The 17533-nt window shown below is 44.2% G+C and overlaps 1 protein-coding gene across 1 annotated transcript in view; it reads right to left on the minus strand.

Annotated features, from left to right (window-relative positions):
- The window catches only part of PARN (poly(A)-specific ribonuclease), a 168891-nt gene that overhangs the window by 144725 nt on the left and 6633 nt on the right, over positions 1–17533 (minus strand). Inside the window, exons 6-11 of the mRNA XM_030300066.2 lie at positions 14293–14353; positions 8968–9133; positions 7712–7777; positions 6946–6984; positions 5577–5619; positions 2712–2792 (exon numbers count right to left, since the gene is read on the minus strand). Coding sequence (XP_030155926.1) covers positions 2712–2792; positions 5577–5619; positions 6946–6984; positions 7712–7777; positions 8968–9133; positions 14293–14353 — 456 coding nt within the window. The remainder of the gene's footprint in view (positions 1–2711; positions 2793–5576; positions 5620–6945; positions 6985–7711; positions 7778–8967; positions 9134–14292; positions 14354–17533) is intronic.

Here is a 17533-nt window from a genome sequence, read left to right on the forward strand (position 1 = left end):
AGTGAAATAAGCCAGTCACAAAAAGACAAACACTGTAGGACTCCACTCAGAGAAGGTACCAGGAGTAGTCAAACTCCTAGAGACAGAAAGTAGAATGGTGGGAGGCAGGGGCTGGGGCAGCGGGTAGACAGGGAGCCAGTGTTTAATGGGGACAGAGTTTCAGTTTTGCAGGACGAAAACAGTTACGAGGACAGATGGCAGTGATGGCTAGACAATAAGGTGAACATACTTACTACCACAGAACTGTATGTACACTTAGAGATAGGATAGGGGCGCCTGGGGGGCTCAGTCAGGTAAGTGTCTGACTTCCACTCTGGTCATGATCTCACAGTTTGAGTCTGTGAGTTTGAGCCCCGCCTCAGGCTCTCTGCTGCCAGCAAAGAGCCTGCTTTTTAATCCTCTGTCCCCCTCTCTCTGCCCCTCCCCTGCTTGCTCGCTCTCGCTCTCTCTCTCTCTCTCTGTCTGTCTCAAAAATAAATAAATGTTTAGGGGCGTCTGGGTGGTTCAGTGGGTTAAGCATCCGACTTCGGCTCAGGTCATGATCTCATGGTCCGTGAGTCTGAGCCCCGCATCAGGTTGTGCTGACAGCTCAGAGCCTGGACCCCTGGTTCAGATTCTGTGTCTCCCTCTCTCTCTGCCCCTCCCCTGCTCGCACTCCGTCTCTCTCTCTTTCTCTCTCTCTCTCAAATATAAAAAATGAAACATAAAAAAAATTCTTAATGTAAAAAAAGAAATAGGGTAGTAAATTTTATGTGTATTTTGCCACAATTAAAACTTTTTTTTAACTTTTAAGACCGTTTTTTAGAAACTTCACATCGCTATGCAAATTTTTAATGACATTTTGATGGCTTCCTCCCAGACAGACTGTTAGCTCTTAGACAGGAAAGCCAGGAATCATTTATTCTTATACCCTCTGTACCTACCATAATGCTTGAACATATGGGGAATATGTTATAAATGGTGAATAATCTGACCCTAATTCCTATACCAAAGTTTTGATTCTTCCTTGTGACCAAAGGTCCTTCTCGTCAAGTGCATGAATTCCTGTGGTAGGGAGTGCTGGGATGGGGTCCCAGCTAAATATCCCGGTTCCCTTGGGTCTCAAGATTTCTGTCTCTTTCTCCTCTGTCCTCTGGCAAACTATAACAGATATTTGGAATTCTATCTCTCAAAACTGTTACTAAACTTTTACTGCAACACTTAAAAAAAAAAAAGAACAATTCCTCCCAAGGCTAAGCCAACGGCCACATCTCAGTCCTTATCCTTACTCCTCCACGCCAACGTCCCCTTCTTTGAACATTCTCTTTCCTGGGCTGCTGGCCACAATACTCTCTGGGCACATGTTTCTACTTCTGCCTAACATTTAAATGCTAGACCTTTCAGGAACCCACCCCAGACCATCTTACTCTCATTCTTCAGCACCTGGGAGGTGCTCCAACCCAGGCCCAGTCTCTCCGCCCGCGACAGCCACACCTAGCCCTCACCTCACCTTCTCTCCTGCGCTCCAGAATGACAAGCCTGCCTACAGGACACTCACCCTTGCACATATCCACTGAAGACACACAGGCTAAGGCCTGAGTCAGGACCAATCTCCTGATGGAACACCCCAGGGGGAGCCGGTGGGTGGGACGCAGGGGCTTGTGAGGAGCTGCTACGCGGCCATCTCCCGCCCGCCTCCCTCTCTCTCCCAGGAGGCTGTCAGGGTTTCTCACCGCTTCTCAGGTTCTGATGAGGCATGTGTGTTTTCTGCCCCACCCTCCTTTGCAGAATGGAGCTACGGCACAGAAAAGCACTTAGCTGTGGTCTAGAATCCACTGTTCGGTAACGGGTAGCCACAACTCACGCCGCAGTCCCCTGGCCCCTCTGGTTTCAGTGTCGTCTTTCTGGTGTGTGGGACAGGGACCAGGTGTAGTTGGCACCACTGGCTGATCCTCCTTCTTTATATAATAAGCTGCCTAAATCCAACAGTGGCTTTTTGCATCTTTACTGGTTCAATCGGTCAGGTGTGGCCCCCACTCACCCCTGGGTCACCTCCTGGCCTCCTCCACCCACGTATCACTCCAGGCCACCCCACCTGCCATCCATCTCAGCAGCTCCAATCTCTGGCCTATCGTTCTTCTCTCCCCTTCCACTTTCGCCACCCACACCCCATCCCAAATTCCACCGATTCTACCTTCTAAATGCTTCCAGGTTCCACCTCAACTGCTACTCACTCACTGTTCTGTTCTCGCTCACCGACACCTCTTGGCCAGATGACTTACTCCACAGCACATAACAGCAACCAGGAGGAGGCTGCTAACGACGCAGATCCAACCAAGCCATCCTAACCTGTCAAATCACACGTACTACCCTTCGTTTTAGGAAAACAGCAACCGTGCCCGAGGCTCAACACAGCAGTATCAGTTAACGGGCATGAGGTTCCGTGCCACACAATCTGAATGCAGACCAAGAACACTTCCCTCAAGACAGATTCACAAAGGTGAACGGTGGTCAACCACCATGTCAGGCTCCTGTTGGTGGCTATGTCTACACTTTTCACCGTTAAGTTGCTCTCATTCCGTTCTAGGTTTTTCTGCCAGTTCAATTCTGCTGTGATAGGAAACTATTCATTACACTGGAATGTGACACGTGATCTGCAAACACACCGAAAGGACTAAATCAGTACTTAGATGCTGTTTCTCACCCAAACGACGTGACCATGACTCCATTACCTGTTCTTTAGCGTGTTTCTGCTGCTCCCTCCTTTTACGTTCCTCTTCATCTACTTTGCTGATGACGATGTATCGCTCCTTCTGAAAGACATAAGCCAGACGTACAACTTTCTGCAAGCAACCGGATGGCAAGCAATTCAGATACTGCTACCATTTGAAGTTACATGTTTTATCACCACACAGCCTTTCATGGGCTAAATACCCTGAAAGCATTTTGAAACGCTGCCGAAAACTGAGTTGATGCATTACAAACCAAGATTCTGCCTCTGCGCCGAAATGACATCCTCCTGCAGTTTATTAACTCACCCCCACCGACATCAGAAGTATCAGTAGACTATGAGGGGCGCCTGGGTGGCATAGTCAGTTGAGCGTCCGACTCCTGATCTCGGCCCAGGTCATGATCTCGCAGTTCATGGGTTCAGGCCCCGCATCAGGCTCTGCGCTGATGGTGTGGAGCCTGCTTGGGATTCTGTCTCTCCCTCTCTCTGCCCCTCCCCTGCTGTGCTCTCTCTCTCTCTCTCTCTCTCTCTCTCAAAATAAATAAACTTAATAAAAAAAAATTTTTTTTAAGTATCAATAGACCATGAGAATAAGACACTTTCCACGACTAACACTAAGAAGTTACACCGCATGTGAACGTGAATTTCTAAACAGTCAGTTTTAAAATAAAATTTCTAACACAGGCAGCAACCTCTTTGACCTTGGCTGAAGCAACTTTTTTTTTTTTAATTTTTTTAATGTTTATTTATTTTTCGAGACAGAGACTGACAGAGTGTGAGCAGGGGAACGGCAGAGAGAGAGAGAGAGGAAGACACAGAATCGGAAGCAGGCTCCAGGCTCCGAGCTGTCAGCACAGAGCCCAATGCGGGACTCAAACCCACGAACCGTGAGATCATGACCTTGGCCAAAGTCAGACGCCCAACCAACTGAGCCACCCAGGCTCCCTGAAGCAGCTTCTTAATAGACACATCATCAGAGGCCAGGGAAACAAAAGCAAAAACGAACTATTGGGACTTGATCAAAATAAAAAACTTCTGCATGGTGAAAGACACAATCTATAAAACTAAAAGGCAACCAACGGAATGGGAGAAGACATCTGCAAATGACATATGTGATAAAGCGTTAGTATCCAAAATCTATAAAGAATTTATCAAACTCAATACCCAAAAAACAAATAACTCAGTGACGAAATGGGCAGAAGACACGAATAGACACTTCTCCAAAGACATCCAGATGACTAACAGACACATGAAAAAATGCTCAACCTCACTCATCATCAGGGATACAAATCAAAACCACACTGAGATACCACCTCACACCTATCAGAATAGCTAAAATTAACAACACAAAACCCAGGTGTTGGCGCAGAAGTGGAGAAAAGGGAACCCTCTTGCACTGTTAGTGGGAATGCAAACTGGTGCAGCCACTCTGGAGAAGGGTATGGAGTTACTTCTAAAAATAGAACTACCCAACAATCCAGCAATTGCACTATTAGATACCCAAAGGATACAAAAATGCTGATTCGAAGGGGCACAGGCACCCCACTGTTTACAGCAGTGTTATCAACAATACCCAAACTATGGAGAGAACCCAAACCCAAATATCCATACCGATGAATGGAGAAAGATGTAGTGGTAGTGTGTATAGGCATGTGTGCACGTGCAAGTGTGTGTGTGTGTGTGTGTGTGTGTGTGTATGAATACACACCAACGGACTATTACTCGGCCATCAAAAAGAATGAAATCTTGCCATTTGCAATGACGTGGATGGAGCTAGAGCGTATTATGCTAAGCTGAATAAGTGCATCAGACAAAGATAAATACCATATGATTTCATTCAGATGTGGAATTTAAGAAACAAAACAGATGAACATAGGGGAAGGGGGGAAAAGTTGGGGGGAGAGAGGGAAGCAAATCACAAGAGACTGAACGAAAGAGAACAAACAGGGTTGATTCTGGGAGGTGGGTGGGGGTTGGGCTAGATGAGGGACGGGGACTGAGGGCACCTGTCATGATGAGCGCTGGGTGTTGTATGTAAGTGATAAATCACTGAATCCTACTCCTGAAACCAATATTGCACTGTATGTTAACTACAATTTAAATTTTTTTTCAATGAAAAATAAAATGTCTCTATCTCATTTCATTGACATTAGAAACATATCCTGGATTTCCAGGTAACTTGTCAGAAAACTAGTCCCTTCTTTCTCATATATTCCGTTTTGAATCAAGTAAGCACACCACATTCTATGTCAAAGTTTGAGATTTATCTTCAAGCAAGATTTTTTTTTAATTTACTTCATCTCTCATTTGACATCTGACTCAAGAGCAACAACAGAGAAAAAAAAAAAAAGACCAACAACAAAATTCTAAAATTCTAAAATTTTGCTAAAGGAACCCGCCCTCAGCCTCCCATTACCCATCACGGTTCCATCAGCGCACCTTGGGAACACATGCCTGAATGTATTCCCAATGCTCACGCTTATGCCCCAGATTCTAGAATTTCATTTCCCGTGCCCACGTAACAGGAAGCCAGTTTTTCATGCAGACCACTACAGCTTTCTGCCGTAACAAGAACACATACTAACATACTAACAAAGTAACATGTGCATACTTTCAAGTTTACAAATCATGTTCATATCCGTTAACCTGCTTGATCACCACAAAACAGCTGTGATCAAAACAGGCACAGATCACCATCCCCATGCTCATCTCCAGGGTACAAAGGAGGAAGATGAGGCTTAGAGAAGTAAAGTGACTTGCCCAAGGTCACCCAGCTCACAGGAAGCAGAGCCAGGAGTCAATTCTGACTCTCAGCACGTCATTGTATCATTGTATGTGTTTGGCCCTGGACAGTTCTTGGGGTTACCTTTTCAGTTTCTAAAGTCTCAACGTGAATGCCTTTGGGATACCTAAAGAAGAGAGAGACAAGAGGACATCACTAGATGAGCCAATGACAGCTAAAACCCTAGGTGTTTTAAAAAGCAACTTGACAGCTATGTTAAGAAGTTTTATTAAATATAAAATAAATACTACTACAACAAAGACTTTATAGTAAACCTATTCCATAATATTTCAGCTACTGAATGTTTCCCTATGTCTGCTTTAAGAATGCAGGAGTGTAGGGGCGCCTGGGTGGCTCAGCTAGTTGGGTGTCCGACTTGATTTCGATGCAGATCATCATCTCATGGTTGATGTGAGTTCAAGACCCGCGTCAGGCTCTCTGCTGTCAGCACAGAGCCTGCTTTGGATCCTCTGTCTCCCTCTCTCTCTGTCCCTTCCCCACTCGTGCTCTTTCTTTCTCTCTCAAAAATAAACATTAAAAAAAATAAAAACTAAAAAAAAAAAAAAAAAAAAAAAAAATGCAGAGTGTATCTGATTTCAAATTAACGTTTTAGGACACAGGCATCTTGCTCCCAAATGCAATAACGTTTACTTCCTAAGTGAAATTGTGAAGGTTGTTTTAAATGGTATGGGGCATACACAGAGGAGGTTTGAGAAGAGTAACTCTACTATAGTCTGGCAGCAGCACGTGCATTAGCCAAGGAGAGGGATCTGGAACCCACATGGAGTCCACTGAAAGGACAACATGACAGGCCAGGAGCCTAGTCAGAGGACAGTGGCCCTTCTCCAGTTTTGTTCAAAGTAAACTCCAGGCACATACATCACTGGTAGATTCTAATGGAAGAACAAGAGGCCCAAATAAAGTCGAATGCAAACTTCCCCCTGCTCGACAACGATATTCAATTTGGGGTTAGAGGTCTGCTCGAAAATACAGTGAAACAAACGGATACAGCGCCGGAGAAATACAGGCACACAATTTTGGATATTATTTCAGGGGGTTCACAGACCGCCTAAAACGTACCCATGGTCTAACCCCTGCCTGAGAAAGAGCATTCATCTGAGTTATCTCCTAGATCTTAAAACCCAATCTTTATCATTTAACCTTCAAAGAACAAAACACTATACATCCGGAACTTAATGAACCTATCGCCAAGGTGACAACTGAAAGGAAATTTAAAAGGTTTAAAAGCATCCTCTACGAAATAACAACAAAGAAAATCAGTGGGTATTCAAGGAACTTAAGAAGTAAGGGGAAGTTCAATACAGCACTGCCCAAGAACATGGTATGGTCAGATCACCAAGAATCTCAGAAGTGAAAGGAGAGCTAAGACATAATATTTAGTTTTCAATCCTGGGTCCCTCACAGAGCTCTCACATAGAATATAAACACTTACTTCCAGCTCAAAGTCTGATAAATTAGTTTTCTTTGGAACCTATAAAAACAAAAGAGAAGGTACTGATTGGGGCTCATTAAAAGAAAATCCTAACTGATCAAGCACTGGTTAGGAAAGACATTTAATTTTTCAAAGCGACTCCACGAGAAGCGACAGGTCTCACACAAACAAAACCCGGCAGGATGTTTGAGTGGCAGGATCTCCTACCATCTGTCCTCATCAGAATGTTCTTTAATATTATTGTATCGCATGGGTCAAAGAGGGAGAAGTTCTTCTCCAACCCCAGTGTTACTGCCTGCGGCTGTACAAGGAGTTTAAACTAGACACACACACTGAAACACTTTTGTGAAGCTAGGCACAAATTATCTGAGCCACTGACTCTTTGAAACACTGATGTTTTCTACTGCAGAGAGAAATTAAAAGGATAGACGTAGCCCGACGGCGAATTCTTTTCTTTGAAGCCTTTATGTATTAAGCACCCCTCGAGGCTCAGGTAGCTACGCCAGAGCATAGCTGGAGCATAACATAAAGTCAAAGATGCAACAAGGGGTTTCTCCCCTCCAGGACAGGACAAACTGTTCACTCTGTCACAATATACCAGTGTCCCCAATGTGTTAATGCTAAAGTTAGGGCTTACATCTTGGGAACATACCTATAATAAAAAGGCCGTTTATGAACGTGGGTTTAAAAACCCAAAATAGAGCACATGCCAGAAATCATCCACTCTCCAAAAAAAGAACATGTGAAAATATTGAGGGCAACTTACCCAGTACATGGCTCTAAATCCAAGTTCTTGTTTTCTTCACTTTGTAATAAATCTTCAATTTTCTCTCTGAGGAGTTAAAATGAAAACATCGCCATCAGTACCTTTCAGGAATGAAGCGACCAACCAACAGATTAATCATACTCCGAAGCAATTTAAATATAAGAACCCAGGACAATGTAACTCTACCCAATCAGGTTATAAGTTGTAAGTTATACTTAGAGTTATACCTGGTTACCCTTAAAGAAAAATACTTTATTTGGACGTATTCTTTTCGTTGTCGTTATTCATGAGTTAGTGACAACTTCTCAAGGATTCATTGATACAAGGAACTTAAATTTTTACTTTTCTAGGGGAGGAGGTGGAGGGTTGAGCAAAACGGGTCAAGGGGAGAGGGAGATACAGACCTCCACTTATGGAATGAGTAAGTCGCAGCAATAAAAAGAGAACAAAAAGAATACCATCAATGATGGTATAACAGTGATGTAATGGGACAGATGGTAGCTACACTCGGGGCGAACACAGCATAATATATAAACCCGTCAAATCACTACCTTGTACACCTGAAACTAACATAACAACATGTCAACTATACTCCAATAAAATCAAGTGATTAATTTTTACTTTCCTCGTAAGGCAGTTATACTGAAAACCCAGTGAAACCAGACACTCCTCCAATGGCATGCGTACTTGTCAGAAACTTCATTCAAAGAAACAAAACGAGGGGCTCCGGATGGCTCAGTCAGTTAAGGATCCGACTCTTGATTTTGGCTCAGGTCACGATCTCATGGTTTGCTATTGGCCCACAGGCTGTCTGGGATTCTTTCTCCCTCTCTCTCTGCCCCTTCCCTAACCAGGTTCTCGGTCTCAAAATAAATAAATAAACTTATTTTTTAATTTTAAAAAACGTGGATATGTTGTAAATATCTGGATAGGCCTGTTTCATTCCCTGCCTTCAGGGAAACTGGACAGTGCCTATCAGGCCCTTGATCCATGCCTACTCGACCCAACTGGGAGGTCTGCCCACTTACTGAGATAGTCTCTTGCCGGGTGACACGCTACCAGTCTAAGTACAGCACATCGAATTCTATTTTACAATGTGCTGTGATTGCACAAATTCAGACATGACCCAGTGGAATCCTGCCATTCACGATATCACACCCGTGTGTGCAGTGCTCGTGCCGCACAAGCCTGAGATACAGACGTCAGTCCTGCCCCAACATATCTGCGTGACGCGTTCTTCTAGTCCGGGAACTTACACCACTTGGTCAATAAACTTCTTCTGATCCTCAGGAATCGTCACAGGACATTTTGACGCGTTGGGAGATACGTAAGACAGAGTTCCTGCACCATTGGACTGTAGGCGTTTTTCATCATACTGCTCCCTTAACTGTCTTTCTTCTTCCTGATTTAAATAGGGAATTCCTAAGTGTAATTTGAAAAAGAATGCATTAGCAGAGGTAACTAAACATAAAAATTTCAACATAAAAAGTTGGGTTTTTTTTTGTTTTTTTTTTTTTTTTTTAGCAAACCAGTGAATCTAAAATGCTCAGGCAAGACTTACCATATTTAACTATATCCCAAAAAAATCAACAGAAAAGACAAATGATTTTGAAATACACTGGTCTTTGCTTCTGCACCATGCATTCTTCTTTCAACAAATGTTTCTTTGGCACTTACACCGGGCCAGGTACTGCAGTGGGCCCAAGGGATCTAACAGCGAACAAAGCAGACACCTTCTGCTCCATAGTGAAGGGAAGGACTTTTGACAGGAGGATCAGAGAAGGCCACTGAGAGCAAAGACCGAAAGGGTGAGAAGGAGTCAGGCCAGCAAGGAGCCAGGAGAAGAGTATTTCAGGCTGGGGAAAAACGATCAACGCCCAGAGGACGGAATGGTGTGGACAGCTCCAGAAACAGCAAGGAAGCTGGCGTGACCGGAACACAGGGAACAGGAGAATGGCACAATGTCAGCATGGAGACGGTGGTGTGAGACTGCGCAGGCCTTTACAGGTCATGACATGAGTTTGTTTTATTCAGGGGCATTGGGAGCGCCTGGGTGGCTCAGTCAGTTAAGCGTCGGACTTTGGCTCAGGTTATGATCTCACGGTTTTGTGAGTTCGAGCCCCACACAGGGCTCTGTGCTGACAGCTCAGAGCCTGGAGCCTGCTTTGGACTCTGTCTCAGTCTCTCTTTCTCCTCCCCTGTTCACTCTCTTTCTCTCTCAAAAATAAATAAACATTAAAAAAAATTAAAGGGGTGCCTGGGTGGCTCAGTCTGTTGAGCGTCCGACTTCGGCTCGAGTCATGACCTCGCAGTTGGTGAGTCTGAGCCCCGCATCAGGCTCTGTGCTATCAGCTCAGAACCTGGAGCCTGCTTTGGATTCTGTGTCTCCCTCTCTCTCTCTGCCCCTCTCCCGCTCACGCTCGGTCTCTCTCTGTCTCTCAAAAATAAATTAAAATGATAAAAAATTTTTTTTTATTTTTTAAATTGAAGAAAAAGAACTTGTTTTATTCGAAGAGAAACAGAATGCCATTAGAAGGTTTTAAGCAAGACAATTACATTATCTGTTTGTTTTTTAAAGAGATCATTTCGACTCCCATGAAGATTGAAGTAGGGAAGCCAGTTAAAAGCAATTATCCAGGCAAGAGATAACTGCTTACATCAGAGGTCAGTAACCTTTCTCTTAAAGCGTAAACTATATGTTTTAGGCTTGTGGGCCACATGGGGAATCTCTGTTGAAACCAATCAACTCTGCTCTTGTAACATGAAAATGGCCACACACGACGGGTAAATGAATGGGCATGGCTTTATTTACAATAGGACTTTATTTGCAAAATGGGCTGTGGGTCTTGGTTTGTGACCCACCTTAGACTAGAGACAGAGAAGATGAATACAGAGATGGGAGAGATATAACCTGCTGATATACTGGAAGGGAGGGATAAAGGGAAGAGGAGAATCGAAAACGCTACCTAGTTGTTAGGTGTAAGCAGCTGGGAAGACGGCAGGCGTACTTATAGAGGTAGGGAACCCTGGGGGCGCCTGGGTGGCGCAGTCGGTTAAGCATCCGACTTCAGCCAGGTCACGATCTCGCGCGCCATGAGTTCGAGCCCCGCGTCGGGCTCTGGGCTGATGGCTCGGAGCCTGGAGCCTGTTTCCGATTCTGTGTCTCCCTCTCTCTCTGCCCCTCCCCCGTTCATGCTCTGTCTCTCTCTGTCCCAAAAATAAATAAACGTTGACAAAAAAATTTAAAAAAAAAAAAAAAAAAAAAAAAGAGGTAGGGAACCCTGGGCAAAGAATAGCTTTGGGGCCCAAGACATGAAAATCAAAACCTACCATCTGAATACATAAATCAGCTAAGGGTGTCTATGAATTAAGGGCTGTGGATATAAGCCTAATGCTCAGGAGAAAGGTAATGAGATATAAATTTAGGTATCATCAGAATACGGGTGGCATTAAAAGCCACGGGACAGTAATGAACTTTTTTGATGATAGAATTAGAAAAATCACCATTTATCAGTAATACTAATTATTCCATGCAAGAATCATCGGTGAATGCTAAAACTAATTGGCGGAAAAGGCGATCAACATTAATAACACCATCAGTTGCACGACGTTAATGTACTTACTAGCACTGAACTGAATACTTAAAAATGGTTAAGATGGTAAATCCTATGCGCATTTTTCCACAATTAAAAAAAAAAAGGTAACACCACAAGTGATGAGACTGAGTACTTGAGAAGGACAAGAGGTAGTGCTGTCACAGAAAGAAAGGCTGGAGGTGGGTTCAGTTACTGGTGATGAGACCCACGGTGCTCCCAAGGGCAGAGATGGCTAAGGGGAGCTGGAAGCAAAGACCGCTGAGCAACTGGTCGAGAAACAGACAGGACAGGGCATTTGCTGGTCATCCCTGTGGGTGGTGATGTCACCCATAATGAGGAGAGAGTTAGGAGTGGAGAGAAGACAGAAAGCCGAAGCCAAGGCTGTCATGAATGCCACACCCATGAAATCAGCAAAAAGAGGGGCCGTAGAGCCCATGACACATCCCGTGGCTCCTGGGAAGAGGGAATCCACGTGGCTGTCACATGGCATGGTAGAACAAGGACACCCACCGACGCCTGCCTGGAGAGAGAGAGAGAGAGAGAGAGAGAGAGAGAGAGAGAGAGAGAGAAAGAGAGAGAGAGAAAACCACCTATGCTCCAGAGGGTGTAGGGGAAGTGAAGCAAGAGTCACCTGATTCCCTTTCACGCAAGGAAGTCAAAGGCACTTCTGACAAGACGGCCAGAAGAAAAGGGTCTGGATTTGCAGAGCCCGAGTGCAAAAAACTGGTAAGAAAGAGAAGGGACGGTCGAGAACAGATTGAGAGAGCATCAGCCACAGTGTGGGGCTAAGAGTCTGGCAACGACAGATGTCCTGGGAGTCCCGATTCAGTTGTGACGAAAATACTCCGAGGTCTGACTATAAAACAAGGAGAATGAGGCACACACTCCAACTTGGCTGTTTCTCTCCTTTTATGAAAATAAAACCATCAGGCTGGAAATTATACATCCACAGGAGACTGGTTAAAGCAGTTCCTTCAACAGATTTTTGCACTTATTCCAATAGAGCGCTCTAACTACATTTGGAACTTGTATTTGATAACAGCTTTCAGAGTCAAGTTTGAGCCAAAGGGAAAAAAATTTTTAGAATACCCAAACTGTGCTGCCCAGCTGGTTCACTCACTGCATTAAGCGTTTTGGGCTCCAAAATCTTTTTTTTTTTTTGTTTTTTTTTTTTTTTCAAAAAGTCAAAAACATTGGGGTGTCTGGGTGGTTCAGTCAGTTAAGCATCCAACATTGGCTCAGGTCATGATCTCCTGGTTTATGAGTTCGAGCCCCAAGCTGGGCTCTGTGCTGACAAGTCAGAGCCTGAAGCCTGCTTCAAGTATGTGTCTCCCTCTCTTTCTGCTCCTCTCCCGCTCATGCTCTCTCTCTCTCAAAATTAAATACACATTTTAAAAAATCGATAAAAGTTAAGGGGCACCTGGGTGGCTAAATCAGTAAAGCATCTGACTGCGGCTCAGGTCATGATCTCACTGTTGGTGAGTTCAAGCCCCGCCTTGGGCTCTCTGCTGTCAGTGCAGAGCCCGCTTCAGATCCCCTGTCCCCTCTCTTTGCCCTTGCCCCACTCATGCTCACTCTCTCTGTCTCAAAAATAAACAACAAAAAAAAGTGAAGGTGCAGCACCACTGAGTCAACTAAAAAACACTATGGTGTGGGTTCTGAAGGGCTCACAAGGAGATCCTGGTGGGGGGAAGAGAAGTTTTTGAATATGTGTTCCAACACTTGTATTACAAAAAATCTCCCTCCTTAACTCACTCAATAATTGGGCATTCACTATGGAAAAAAATACAATTTATGAGATTAGGTAAAAGTAGTTACTGACCTTACAGCAGCAGGTGCTGAAAACCGCTGGGAAAACCAGAGGCTTTCCTAAACACTTTTCAGGAACAAAAGGAAGGGAAAAACTCCGGTAGGGACTTTCACGGCCAATATTCGCTCATCGAATATTAGGGTCACCTCCCTGACACAGAAGACGACTTGGGCTATGCCCTGGGGACATGAAACGTATAAGACGCAGTCCCTTTCCTAAGCACGTTCGCCCATCTGTCACACGACACGGTGAGCTGTCATGACTGCGCCGTGTGTGAGGAACTAAGCAACTCTCTCTGAATAATAAACAAGCATCACTTGGAAGAGGGAGTTTTTCATTACGGCATTTACTAGAATGCAGGTCCTTTCTTAAGTCCTCTAACACCTGTCTCACTGGAAGAAAATGGGGGAAACTGTGCTCTCCACAGTGGGTCTGTTAGGCCACTTGAGTCACAATACCAGCAGGAGAATAAATTCCACTCAATCAAATCGGGAATCGGGCGCTGGGGTGTCTCGGTTGCTTGGGCATCTGACTTGGGCTCAGGTAATGATCTCATGGTTCATGGGTTCAAGCCCTGCATCGGGCTCCAGGCTGCCAGGGCAGAGCCTGCTTGGGATTCTCTCTCTCCCTGTCTGTCTCTCCCCTGCTCACTCTGTCTCTCAAAAAAATAAACAGGGGCGCCTGGGTGGTTCAGTCAGTTAAGAATCCGACTTTGGCTCAGGTCATGATCTCACGGTTCGTGAGTTCGAGCCCCGCGTCGGGCTCTGTGCTGACAGCTCAGAGCCTGGAGCCTGCTTCCGATTCTGTGCTTCCCTCTGTCTCAGCCTCCGCCCCACACTTGCACTCGGTCTCTCTCTCTCTCTCTCTCTCTCTCTCTCTCAAAAATAAACTTTAAAAATAAAAAAATAAACTAAAAAAAATTTTTTTTAAATAAAATAAAATGAGGAGTTGGCACGGCCTCGTTAGGGCAAAATGAAGTACTGTCTACTCTCCCCGTTCGTGGCTGACGAGGCTAAAGGTTTTCAAAGGCATGATAAAAGAGTCGTCTACAACTCTAAGGCTGCACATGGTGTGGCAGGACCCTGAGATTCTGTCTCAGACAGCAGGCACAGAAAGATCATTCTCAATCAAACCCAAATTTACGAGCGCTAAGGAGAGGTCAGATGTAATCTTACCATTGCGAAAAACTTTATTAAAATCAAATCCTTGGCTTGCTAGAAAGTCAATGCTCGAGCTCTGAAACAAGAGTGAACAGAACATACATTTTGGTGATGTCGGTGGCAGATACGTGAACAGACACAGACAGATAACTCAGACAAGTAAACAAAGGCAGCCAGGCAACAAAGGAGCAGGTCAAAGGTCAGAAAATTAAGATTTCTACTCCAAGGCTGCCATATAATCCATTCACTTAAACTAGGTGGGCTGTTCTCCTTTATGGCTTACAAACAATATCCTTTGTTTCACAATATTTAAGAAAAATATACTGGGTAAACATCACAGCCTTCCAAGAAGCGGAAAACTCCTGATCGCTGTACTGAGTAGGAAACTATAAAAAGAAAAAAAATGTATTGATATTATCTGACCCCCCCCCCCCCCCCCCCCCCAGTTCAAGTTTAAAGTAGCTCACATGTAGAAATCCTAACACATCAATATCCACCTCAAGGTAGATTCTAATAACTTATTCTTCACACTTGAGATTAAAATAGAGAAAAGTTCTTGGTAACAAGGCTGATTAAACCAACACATCTCAAATATGCAGTGAGCAACAATACAGAAGTAAATTTCAGTGAAAATATTAAATAGATACTACCACACATGGTACACAAGAACGGCAAACACCACAAAGCTCTGGACTCGATCTAACGGAAGAGCCACAAAAAGGACCGCAGCTACTCTAATATCTCATCAGAACATGAGAGGGCGACACGCCTGGGCCATTTTAATCTGGTTCCTCACAGATCTACCTTTCCTGACCTGTACTGTCACAGGACACCATCAGCCCAGATGAGGGACGCTGTGTCCACCCCATTACATTCGTGACGGTGTTCACGCTAAGCTACAGCTGAAGACAAGGGTTTCTACATGCGTGATTTCCGTATGATAATGAAAGGCGCACGTCCTGAGGTCTCTAGCCTGAGCAAAAAGCTCTACTTCCGAGCCCTGGTTTGTGCTGATCCTGTGGACCACAGAAGCGACTGTGTGTTTCCCCTGTCTTAGCTGCTAGGAAGCGCAGAGACTTTCTTTAGCACAAATTTCTGTGTTCTATTCATATTGTAGGAATCCTGTCTTCATTTTTTATTTCTTCCAATTTTTCCTTGACTCATTTTGTAAGCCTTATGCTAAGAAGTAAACACTATATTTATCTTCATCAACAACAGATTCTTCTTAAAAAGTGATGAGATGTAAATGGCAATCTTAACCCCCCACCATACACATACACATAAACGTGCACACACACAAACATACGCAAACACACACACACACACACGCGCGCGCACACACACACACTTGGGTACATGCACGTTATTTTCACCATCTCCAGCTTCTCTGTGGTTTAGAACAAGCAACTTTTCCCTCCACATCTTCCCTTTTTATCTTGTTCTGAACCAAGATCCAATGTCTTCCGGCTTGGGCCACAAGCCTCCTTTCTGTCTACCATGCCTCGATATTTGCAGTTCTGCCCACAAAACATTTCCCCACTGACAGAGGCACTGAAAGATGGATTACGGAAAGGCATTTCTGTCCTCCTTTCACTAGACTCCAAAACACCCTAACCTCCTTTCCTTTAAGTATCCAGTCAGGGGCGCCTGGGTGGCTCAGTCACTGAACATCCAACTCTTGATATCAGGTCACGATCCCCTTGTTGTTGGGATCTCCCCTGCATGGGGCTCGGTGATGTAAGCACAGCCTACTTGGGATTCTTTCTCCCTCCCCCCCTCTCTCTCTGCCCCTCCCCCGTTCCCACATGGTACGAATGCTCACTCCCTCTCTCACAACAAGTAAGTAAACTTTAAAAAATAAATAAATAAAATAAATATCCAGTTAAAACTGCATCTCTTTTCCGGGGCACCTGGGTGGCTCAGTTGATTAAGCACCCAACTTCTGCTCGGTCATGATCTCACAGTTTATGAGTTCGAGCCCTGTGTTGGGCTCTGTGCTGACAGCTTGGAGTCTGGAGCCTGCTTCAGATTCTGTGTCTCCCTCTCTCTGCCCCGTCCCTACTTGCGCTCTGTCTCTGTCTCTCAAAAATAAATAAATGTAAAACAAAAAAGTTCATCTATCCCTTTTTGAAGCTCTGTATTTTCCACTCAAATACCACCTTTCAATTTACACAAGAGAAATGTACTTAATGCCATTGAACTTAGAATTACTTAAAATGGTGAATTTTATGTTACGTATTTCTTACCATAATTAAAAAAAAAAATCCATTGAACCTACACAATATATTTGTGCTTTGTATCCAATAACTTTGATTTGTCCTAAATGTATCATTTTCAGGATTCAAAAAATAAGCACAGTTATTTGGGATGACAATCTCAAGCCTCTATCAAAATTTTCAATGCATATGCCTTATGATTCAGCAATTTCCCTTCTAAGAAATCTATCCTATAAAAATATTCCTACATACAGGAGGCACCTGGCTGGCTCAGTCAGTGGAGCACGTGTGCGACTCCTGATCTCGGGGTCATGAGTTTGAGCCCCTCATTAGATGTAGAGCTTACTTAAAAAAGGGGGGGGAGGGGGGGCGGACCTGAGTGGCTCAGTCTGTTAAGCGTCTGACTTCGGCTAAGGTCATGATCTTGCAGTTCGTGTGTTCGAGCCCCATGTCTGGCTCTGTGCTGACAGCTCAGAGCCTGGAGCCTCCTTCAGATTCTGTGTCTCCCTCTCTCTCTGCCTCTCCCCTGCTCATGCTGTTTCAAAAATAAATAAACATTAAAAAAAATTTTTTTTTAATTCCTACATATACACAAAGATACACTGCACATGAATGTTGACTCTAACATTATTTAAAATAGAGAACCTTTGGAAACTTTTAAATTCAAATTAAATAAATTACCCACATCCACGCGGTGAAATATGTACAAACTGTGTTCAGTGGAAAATGCAAGTTATTTAAAGTATGAGTATCAGAATTCTGTGTATATTAAAGAAAAGAACTAAAGTTACATACATGTGTGTAGACACACAGATACAGATGGTCCCTGACTTAACAATGGTTCAACTCAGGATTTTTCCACCTCATGGTGGTGCATTCAGTATAAACTATACTTTGAGTTTTGAACTTGGACCTTTTCCAGACTAGTGATACACAGTACAAGACTCTCTCACGATGCTGGACAGCGGCACCAGCTGCAGCTCTCGGTCAGCCATGCAAACACCAGCACTTACAACCATTCTGTGTTTCACTTTCTTTTT

Source organism: Lynx canadensis, chromosome E3, assembly GCF_007474595.2.
Source record: "Lynx canadensis isolate LIC74 chromosome E3, mLynCan4.pri.v2, whole genome shotgun sequence".
NCBI classification, from domain to species: Eukaryota; Metazoa; Chordata; class Mammalia; order Carnivora; family Felidae; genus Lynx; species Lynx canadensis.